The sequence below is a fragment of the Alosa pseudoharengus genome, unplaced genomic scaffold, assembly GCF_046254945.1.
Source record: "Alosa pseudoharengus isolate Yale_2024_CS ecotype anadromous, Long Island Sound unplaced genomic scaffold, YU_APseudo_1.1 YU_APseudo_1.1_scf_1, whole genome shotgun sequence".
NCBI classification, from domain to species: domain Eukaryota; kingdom Metazoa; phylum Chordata; class Actinopteri; order Clupeiformes; family Clupeidae; genus Alosa; species Alosa pseudoharengus.
Window position 1 is genome coordinate 35,164,987 of NW_027468564.1, and position 10,973 is coordinate 35,175,959.

A 10,973-nucleotide genomic window follows, 5' to 3' on the forward strand; every position below is an offset into this window, starting at 1 on the left:
ATGAATTGGTCAGCCATGCTGGCAAAATTGAACCAAAGTGTGTGTGTGTGTGTGTGTGTGTGTGTGTGTGTGTGTGTGTGTGCAGTGAGCGCTTGTTGGATCAGGTGTAGCAAACAAAGCCGAAAAGAATAGTAAATGGCATGGACATATTCACACTAACACACACACACACACACAAATGTGTGCAGTCACAAAAATAACTAGAGTGTTATTAGTGTAACAGTAACACTCTAACTCTTAGATGAAACCCCTAAAAGCAAAAAAGGAAATACATTATAGTGCATGTTAACAGTGTTTGTTTGTCAGAGGCAGGTTTTCACCAAACCCCAGATTATGATTATTGTTGTTTTGCCACAAAGTAGAGGACTGATGGACAGATGAAAAAAGAAAAGAAAAAACATCAGCCCTAGTTCTCAGAAAGTCTCTCTTTTTCTCTCTCACTGTGTTTATGCACATAAAAAAGAGAAAAAAAGAGACCTGTACACAATAAGGTGCAGTACTAAGCACCACTCACTCAACAAAACCATTACCAGAGCTGTAGTCCTGAGTATCTCTGTGTGTGTAAAATGTGCAGAGCCGAAAAGAATAGTAAATTACATGGACATATTCCCACACACACACACACACACACACACAAATTACCAGACCATCTCCAGAGCTGTAGTCCTCAGTATCTCTGTGCATGTAAAATGTGCAGAGCCGAAAAGAATAGTAAATGACATGGACATATTCACACACACACACACACACACACAAATTAGCAGACCATCTCCAGAGCTGTAGTCCTGAGTATCTCTGTGCATGTAAAATGTGGCTGCACACACACAATCCAGCCCCCTTGGTACCTGGAGCACAGAGGCTGATCTACCCCTATGAGACTCTGGTCTGTGATAACGGCCACCTTTCATACTGGGCCAACTTTTGCACTCCCATGTAAAGATCACTGTCTGGGTCCCCCAGTGCATGCTGGTCCATAAGGGTGCTCCTTAGTCGCTGGAGGTAAAGAGGAAGCCACACACACAGACAGGTAATGTAGGATCTGAGTCAAATATACCTGAACAAATAGGATTAGATTAGATTATTAGAGCGTATGGTAGTTAGTGTGTGTGTGTGTGTGTGTGTGTGTTTTGTTGTTTTCTGTGAGTTTATTTGTTTTACTGTATATAGCTGTGTACATGCATGCACGTGGCTGTGTGTGCATTCATTTATTTTCTACGACTGCTTGATTGTGCGTGTGCATGTGTCTGTATGTGTGTGTGCATGTGTCTGTGTGTGTGTGAGAGAGAGAGTGAGTGTGTGTGTGTGTGTGAGAGAGAGAGAGAGAGAGTGAGTGTGTGTGTGTGTGTGAGAGAGAGAGAGAGAGAGAGAGAAAGAGAGAGAAAGAGAGAGATTGAACATACAGTACCTGCATGTTTGCCATGTGATTGTGAAAGACAAAGAGGCTATGTGGAGCCTGTGTGTGTGTGTCCCAGTGAAGTTGGTGGTTAGAGAGGAATGATCCTCTCTGCTCCTGGAGGAGAGGAGCTGCGAAAGGAAAACAAGTTGATACCCGCGGAGGGAAGGCGCACATTACTGAATATGTGTTTTGGAAAAAGTTAATTTTGCCACACAGGAGCAGATGTTTGTATGGGTTTGAGGTTTCTGATGGTTTGGTGTGTGTGAGTGTGTGTGTGGGTGGGTGTGTTTGTAGGTATGTGTGTGTATGAGAGAGAGAGTGTGTGTGTGAGAGAGAAAGAGAGAGAGATAGTGTGTGTGTGTGAGAGAGATAGAGAGAGAGTGTGTGTGAGAGAGAAAGAGAGAGAGATAGTGTGTGTGTGTGAGAGAGATAGAGAGAGAGTGTGTGTGAGAGAGAAAGAGAGAGAGATAGTGTGTGTGTGTGAGAGAGATAGAGAGAGAGTGTGTGTGAGAGAGAAAGAGAGAGAGATAGTGTGTGTGTGTGAGAGAGATAGAGAGAGAGTGTGTGTGAGAGAGAGAGTAAGTGAGAGAGAGAGCGTTTGTGTGTGTGTATTCTACTATTCTTGTTTGGTGTTTCACCAACTTGAAACACCAATTTGTCATGTTGATAAAGCTTTTACTGCAAAGAGAGGGAAAGAGACATGCCCTCCCTCTCTCTCTCTCTCTCTTTTTGTGTGTAGTGTGTATAGTGTGAGTGTGTGGTGTCTCATTTCCCACTGTGTAACCCAACTGAGGTAGCATCTGCTTCCTCTCTCCCCCCCCCTCTCTCTCCCTCTCTCTCTCTCCCTCTCTCTCTCTCCCTCGCTCTCTCTCTCTCTCCGTCTCTAAGCTCCATTAACTTCACTGGTCCCTTCTCATTTGCTCTCTGACTCTGGGAGTGTGACCCTCATTACCCCCCCCCCTCCTCCTCCTCTCTGGAGCTCTTTAAACTTCCACTCCAAAGAAGAGCTCCTGGGCTTCATCCAAACCCTCCTAAAGCCCTTAAATATCCCCCTGAATAAGCACCATCTCTCCTGGTCACCTCTCTTCATCCAAACCCTCCTAAAGTCCTTAAATGTCCCCTTGAATAAGCGGCATCTCTCCTGGTCACCTCTCTTCATCCAAACCCTCCTAAAGTCCTTAAATGTCCCTCTGAATAAGTGATGCATCTCTCCTGGTCACCTCTCTTCATCCAAACCCTCCTAAAGTCCTTAAATGTCCCCCTGAATAAGCGGCATCTCTCCTGGTCACCTCTCTTCATCCAAACCCTCCTAAAGTCCTTAAATGTCCCCCTGAATAAGCGGCATCTATCCTGGTCACCTCTCTGTGGAGCTCTCTTTAAAGTTCCGAGTTCCTCTCTCTGCCACGCCTAATCTCCAAAACCTGGACGACTACAGTACATCCATTAGTCCAGTTCTGTTTTGAATCGCTGTTTTATGTTCATGGTTCTTAGCAGACGTGCTTGTCCAAAGGGACTTACGATGACATCAACAAATATTACTTTAACATTTAAATTAACCGTTTATAGCAAAGTCAAATTGTCTAAATAAAGAACCGCAAATGATTAAATAGACTGAATAGAATAATCTTGTTTTAGAACTTATGCAGTCACCGTCCAGATGCACGCTTGCATTGCTGCAATCCCAGAACCAAAACAGTGGACTCCTGAAACATGGATCACATGACCATTCATGCAAATCACATGACCATTCATGCAATCAGCATTGCAAAATATGGAATTTGAGCAGGTAAAAATGTTCCACACAAAGAGTGTGTGTATGTGTGTTTGTGTGTGTGTTGTTTTCTGTGAGTGTATTTGATTTACCGTATATGGCTGTGTACATGCATGTATGTGGCTGTGTGCATAGATTTATTTTACTGTATACGACTGCTTGGTTCCTTGTGTGTGTGTGTGTGTGTGTGTGTGTGTGACATGTGGATTCAAACCTTTAAAGGAAGTCCAATAAGATCATCTCCAGCATCCTGTATCCTTTGATGCTGTGATCTGGCTGACGCCTCCCCTTCTGATCCAGTCCTACAGAGCAGCAGACAGGAAGCAGCAGTGGCGGCTAATGTCCCCCTGTGGACAACGCCGACCTTTGAACTCAATCCCCTCTATTATAGGATCCACACCTACATGCTCAAACCTCTCTCTCTTCCTCCTTCTCTCCCTCCCTCCCTCTCTCTTCTCTCCCTCCCTCTCTCTCACACTCACACATACATACAGTACATACCAGTGGCGATTGCTGCTCTTTGGAACAGGGGAAGCTCTGATAAAACTGGTCAATTATTAAATTAATATTATTAAGGTGCTATATTGTTCTTTGAGGGCAAAAATTATCCCAAAACCCAGGATAGGCCAAACAGTAGGCTATAGAGTTGGCATCATGTAGCCTACACCGTTATATAGCGCGCTACCTAACTTAGCCTAAATACACAACTGAAACAAAAGCAAGTCACAAACTCTGTAACTCCACATTAAGGTTTTATTTACAGTATGCTATTTACAAAGACAATAGAAACCGAATGTATTACTCCCAAATTATGAGAATTTGAGCTGCAACTTGCCTTGCCTCTCGACTTCACCTGTCAACACTAACGTTAACGCATCCCTTGAACTTGAACCACTTCCTGTCAGATTGCGACATATGCTGTCAATCAAAAAGAGTCCAGCCTCTATGACGGTTCCTCCAATCATCATACAGAAGCTCGGCGTCCAGGCCATCCCACTGTCCCATTCACTCCCAGAGACGCCGGGCTTCCCTGGAAATGACGATTTTGTGGCGCTTGTCCAATAAACGTGTAGCTTTTCTGCACTGAGATCAGCCCACTCTGTAAGTGCCATTGAAAGTCCAGTGAAGCCAAGCGTCTATGGGTTTTTTGCATGGTTTTTGATGGATCGTGTCTTCACAGCAATGTATTACGGGTGCGAAACCACGATAAATGACCGACAAAACCTTATTGCTGAACAAACTAGCCATGAAGATGAACATGTTTTCAGCATGTTCTAGTTGGAATAGTAGGCTAGAAGCTAATGTAATAGTGTTATTTGATGCGATTTTCCGTGATATTTTAGAGGAGGCTGAGCTTCTCCTGTAGTCTTAGAGCAATCGCCTCTGGTACATACACACACACATACATACGCACACACACACACACACACACACACACACTCTTACACAAACACACACACTGCCCCTCCTCTGAGCACAGTGGATTACAGCTACACACTCAGGGCCTGTCCACACGGAGACGCTTTTTGGGTTAAACGCACCAGTTTTGCTTCGTCTTGGCCGAGCGTCCAAACGAATCCTGTAAAAGCACTGCCCGAAACCGCACTTTTTTGAAACCTGGTCCCAGAGTGGAAAAATCTGAAACCGTAGCCCTTGTGAGTTCGTTTGGACGGCGAAACCGCAATACTTGTGTATTGATGATGTCATCGCCACACCTCAGCTGCCCTGGACTTGACACTTATAGTATTGCCTAACAATACTAGTTTTCATACATGACATTACCTACGATTACACACAGTAGGATAAATATCACAACTGGTGCTGCGCAGCGCCAAGCTTATGACTTGGTGGACTGAACACTGTTTTTCCCGGTGTTTTTTTGATGCATTCTAGCTACTGTCAGTGACGCGAGAGAACTAGTCAGAAGTTAGGGAAGTGCGGTGTAAGTTTAAATTAATTTGTGCGTAGTACCGGTGTCATTCATTTATTTTACATGTCTTACAACATAAATAAATGCATTCATAGTCTAGTGAAGTCAGATATGAGCATACAAAGACGCTTAGAACTCATGTTAAGCATATGGTAGATGCGGACTAAATGTGAATGCGCGATTTGATGCAGGCAAAAGTATCGTTAGTAACGAAGGTACTATGGCAATATTATATAAATGTGGCGACGGAATAGCCGAGAACTTGGGTAGGCCTAGCGTTTAGTAGCCTATGCACTTGCGGTGATGGCCAAAACTAATGTGAATCGTGGACTATCCTACAACCAAAGAAAGTAAAGGAGATTATTTGTACCTGCGTACCAGCCAAATAAAGAACTGGACTGCACCCTTCACAAACCGTAAAAAGAAGTTTATTAGGTTTACAGTTGACTACAGTTGACATTTTCGTCGTAGCCTACTCTGTCTGTTCGTATAGCCTACAGCGCGCAAGCTTTGGTCAATTTCTGTAACAAACAGTGCAACCTATAGGCCTGGGATATGAAGTAACGTGTTGAGTCGTGTTGAGATGGATCCGTTTGGACGTAAATATTTTTGATACGGTTCCAGGGAAGACGGGGGAAAAAGAGATCGGTTTGGTACGTGCCTCAGAGCCTCCAGCACTAGATAAGTCACTAGATAAGTCACTAGATAAGTCACTAAATAAATCACTAGATAAATCACTAGATATGTCACTAGATATGTTACTAGATAAATTACTAGATAAATCACTAGATAAGTCACTGGATAAGTCACTAGATAAGTCACTAGATACATGGGCGGATTATGAACTTTTGGGCCCCTGGACCCAGATGTATTAAGGGCCCCTCACTAATTGTTGCATATGTGGGAGGGGGGGTTTGGGGGTCCTCCCCCAGAACAATTTTTATTTTTTTGATGTGATTTCCTGTATTCTGGTGCATTTTGGGGATGGCCAATACTAAATTCAATCAGATTCATAGCCTTCATTGATATTGAGGCAATAATTCCATGCAAAGGCTTGGGCTTCAGGGCCCCCTGACCCCTTGGGCCCCTGGGCCTGGGCCCGGTAGGCCCGTGCAGTAATCCATCCCTGACTAGATAAGTCACTAGATAAGTGCTGAAGCGTCTGAAGGGACCTCCATCTCTGTCTTCCTGTCACTGTCTCTACCCTCCACCCACTCACTCAGTCTGACACACACACACACACACTCACACACACACACACACAGCTTTAGTAAGCAGTTCAAAGGAATCCAAAACAAACACAGAGAGACAAGGTGTGTGGGTGTGTGTGTGTGTGTGTGTTATTTCTGCTTTCAAGCCCATCTGCCATTAGAGTGTGATGGCAGGCCTCTCATAATCCTCCTCTGTATTTTGGGTTGGTGAGCCCATGAATGCTCATCCTCTGATGTCGGCCCCTCTGAAGACCTGTCTGTGTGTGCATGTGTGCGTGTGTGTGTGTGTATGTGTGTGTGTGTGTGTGTGTGTGCGTGTGTGTGTGTGTGTGTGTGTGATTGGGGTTGTGGTGGTTGAAGCAGCGTACCTGTCAAAAGGTTTGCTAAAAAAATCACCGTATTCCTCCATTTCAAAACATCCATGAGTTTTATTCTTTCTCCTGCTCACCTTCTCTCCTCCGGTATCATTCATTAGAGGGTTGTAGAGAAAGGAGAGTTGAAAAGGCTGTCAAGTGGCTTTATCTGTGTTATGTTGTAGTCCAGTATGTTGAGTGTAACATAACATACCATATCCCCAAATAAATATGATATATATCAAAAGTTGTGATCCATTGCCGTTTTGCCTTTTCCTTTGAAGAAAATGAATGTTTGAAGTCACAAAATGTTTCAGGCTACAATTTGTTATATAATGCAAATCATTCGTTTGAAATGTATACCTCTTCACCAGGAATGGCACCATTATGTCACAGACATATCATTCCATTTAGCTTCTGATCCTGCCTCGGAGAACTGGCACCATGTAGCACAGTATGCTATACCATGCTAGAAAGAAAGAAAGAAAGAAAGAAAGAAAGAGAGAAAGAAAGAAGGAAAGAATTACACTCTATTGATCCCTCAGGGAATGTTAGCAATTTTTTCTTTCAGCATTCCTAAAAACATCAGGTCTGGCTCAGATCTGGCTGTGATCTGGCCCTTGTCTGTGTTTGGAATAGCCGTGCTGTAGTCTGTAATGGGGTGTAGCTTTGCATAGTTGTGCTGCGGACTGGGATTGACTTCACAGGGGCAGAGAGCTGTGTTCAGACCAGTCAGGAGTTACCCAAGAGCCTTGTGGCGAGAGGAGCGTGTTTGCCTAAGTGGCGTTAGAAAACCACAGCTCTCTGGCACTTTCTCAGTCTTCTCTACTTCTTTCTACAACCCTCTCTCTCTCCCTCATTTTCTTTATTTCTCTCTATCACTTTCTCACCATTGCTCTCTTTCTGTAATTCCATCTCTCGTATTCTCTCTCTTTCCCCCTCTCTCTATCTCTCTTTCTGTCTGTCTCTCTATCTCTCTCTTTCCCTCTCTCTCTCTATCTCTCTCTGTAGAAAAAACAGCTCTCCAAGGGCCACTTAACCTTTCATTCAGAAAATAAATGTTAAAAAAAATCTACTTTAAAGTTTTGAATCAACTTAATGTATACATAAAGCTTCTTAAGACAGGTTATAGTAAATTCATATATCTTCTAGTGCTGTCAGTTAAACGGCGTTAACGTAAACCCATTTTAACGGCGTCAATTTTTGTATCGTGTGATTAACGTTCTTTTTGGCCTAGCACACTTTGTAGTTTTTTTCACATGCTGTTGCAACAACTAGTAACATTAGAAAAACTACAACACCACTCCGGATCTAGCTAGACCGGAAACAAAACATCAGGCACGCTGCACACACACTTGGGCCATTAAAAGAGTTGACGTTACATTTTGAGTGGATGGCTAGCGTGAGACGCCGAAATGGATGCCGATAGTATTCTGAATGGAAAGTTTTCTTTTAAAAAGTTGCCAAATGGTTCCATTGACAAGACCAAAGTGATCTGTGTGTTTTGTCGTTGTGAACTGAGCTATCATCGCAGCACGACCAGTCTGAAATACCACTTAATGGCCTAGCACTCAGCTGATTCGAATTCTCCGCCCCCTCGTCAAAGCCAGGCAACAATGGATGATTTCAGACAGAAGCGCATGGATACTTCAACTAAGAATAAACTTACTGCAGCCATAGCTAAATGGGTGGCTACTGCATATAGGCCTGTTAACGTTGTGGAGGACGAGGGTCTCGCGAATATTATTCGCATCGCAGCCAACGACTGGACCTACGAATTGCCTTCGAGAGCCACCATTACAAGCCACATACAGAAATTGCACGAAACGGAAAAGGCTAAGTTACAGCAGGCGTTGGAGAAAACAGAAGTAGTCGCGCTCACTGGTGATTACTGGACGTCCATCAGTAATCACAACTATCTCGGGGTCACAACCCATTACTTTGATCCACAGTGGAAACTTCAGTCGCATGCTTTGACTGTTGTAAAGACAGAAGAGAGGCACTTCGCTGACGCTGTTGCAGAGCACTTTATGCAAGTGGCTAGAGAGTGGGACATCGAACAGAAAGTTGTCTCACTGACCACGGATAGTGCACGGAACATGATTGCAGCGGCCAGGCAGCTCCCCTTTGAGCACATGCCGTGCATCGCACACAGTGTGCACCGAGCCGTCACGGTTTCTCTAACCAACAGCCCGTTTGACAGCGCATTGGCAAAATGCAGAAAAGTTGTGGGACATTTCAAGCACAGCCCAGCAAACCAAGCAGAGCTTGAGCAGCAACAAGTCACACACCATCAGAAGAAAGTCACTCGTACAGGAAGAGTCAACGAGATGGAATAGTACACTGGAAATGATCAAGCGTGTTAAGCGGAATGCTGAACCTCTGAGAGATGCGTTGGCCCTGCACACAACCAACGTCGCCATGCCAACAGCTACTGAGCTGGAGAAACTGAAGAAGCTCGAGGCTGTGCTGGAGCACTGCATGTAATTTATTGTGTATCCGTGTTGTGTGTCTGTTTGGTTAATAATCAAAGTAGGTCTGTGTCAGAACAGTAACTAATTGGGTGTGTGTTTATGTGCGGGTAGGCAATGCATGTGTGAAAGATTGGAGTGTGGTGAGTGAGTGAGTGATAGAACTCTGGGTGAATTATAGTAGGCCTAACTAGTTCCCCACTAAAGTGCTTCTTTATATTATTGCAGGTATGTGTCCGAACTTCTGGGAGGAGAGAAGTTTGTGTCTTGCTCAGCGGTGCTGCCAACGTTGTGTCATCTGTCGCGAGTGATGGAAGTTACTGAAGATGACCCAGCTTACATGATCAAGTTCAAGGGAACCTTCGCAGCAGACATGGACGGTCGCAAGGAGAAGACCAACATCACATGGCTGAGAGTTGCGACAGCACTTGACCCAAGGTCAGAATGCCATGCTTCATATTTACACTCATCCTCATCCCCCGCATTGTGTTTCTCTCAGTGTGTTTGTTTTGTTAGTTTGCTTGCTTCTTTGCTTTGCATTTTTGAATTTTGCACTGTAGAGATAGGGATATTGTCACAATTTTGTTATACCTGTTCTTGTATTAAAGTTGGATTTCATTTCATTTCAAGGTTTAAGGACCTCAAGTGTCTGAGCAAACCTGACAGGGCTGAGGTGTGGAGTATGATCCGCGCCTTGCTCCAGGAGATGGAGAGGGAGAGGCCTGCACAGCCGGATATCCAAATCACACCTGAGCCTCCTACGAAGAAACCAACTCTCATGCTTGCACACGAGTCTTCGTCTGATGAAGAGGAGGACAGTATTGAGCAATGTCTGGAGCGCTACAAGGCAGAGCCTCTTATTGGCATGGATGACTGTCCCCAGGAATGGTGGTCTACACATGAAGGGGCACACAGTGAAATGGCCCACCTTGCACGCAAGTACTTGGCAACACCGGCTACATCAGTACCCTCTGAAAGGTTGTTTTCACTGTCTGGGTATGTTGTGCAAAAGAAGCGAGCTTCCTTGTTGTCTGAAAATGTCAACAGGCTTGTCTGTTTGAGTAACTGGCTCAAAGCAAAGTAGTAGTAGCCTTACCTTTTATTGGTAACCATTACTGTTCTTTCTTTATGAAATAAGAGGCTGGGTTCTGGGGAATAAAGAGTAGCCTGACTGCTATGTTCAAAGCAAACTTGAGAAAAATATTAAGCCATGGTTTAACTGCACTCACTATAGGCTGAGTCCTAGTTTACCTTACATGTGCAAAATAAAATTTTATTTTGTATCGCCCTGTTTTGATCCCTTAGAAAGGGCTGTTGAAGGGGTTGTTTCTGTGACAGTATTTTTTTTCACCCTTTTACTAATGGACAGTGTATTACATTGTGTGAGAGATTACTGCTCCAAGTGAAAATGTTAGTGTGAAATTGAACACTACAGTATGCCAGAGATTACTGCTCCAAGTGAAAATGTTAGTGTGAAATTGAACACTACAGTATGCCAATGTTGTTTTCAATAAAAAAACATTTGCACAAAGCAAGCCGATCTACTTTTCCATATTGATAAGAACATTAAAATGAGAAAAAATAATGGGACAAAAAGAAATCAAGGGACATTTAGAATAGATAAAAAATAGCTAAAAAAAAAGGACTTTTCAATAAGCATTCGGTCGGTATGGGTCTTAACCTGAACACAGCAAGCCTGTCAGGAAATCTGTGCAGTAGTAATTAATGCCCTGCGTTAGTGTGGGGTTATTAGCCCAGTGTGATTGACACAACCTGTGATTACTGCCTGTGTGTGCTAGCCCCTAAAGCTGCCCCTGAGTCAATAAGGAGCAACCCTGGAT

General features: G+C 43.9%; 1 protein-coding gene across 1 annotated transcript; it reads left to right on the forward strand.

Moving 5' to 3' along the window:
* The first annotated feature begins 1,001 nt into the window (after window positions 1–1,001).
* Window positions 1,002–10,623, forward strand: LOC143134722 (E3 SUMO-protein ligase ZBED1-like). The gene is made up of 3 exons (XM_076295362.1): window positions 1,002–1,027; window positions 9,361–9,570; window positions 9,763–10,623. Exons 2-3 carry the CDS (start codon window positions 9,443–9,445, stop codon window positions 10,214–10,216), a joined length of 582 nt encoding a protein of 193 aa, XP_076151477.1. The 5' UTR covers window positions 1,002–1,027; window positions 9,361–9,442; the 3' UTR covers window positions 10,217–10,623.
* The last annotated feature ends 350 nt before the right edge of the window (window positions 10,624–10,973 follow it).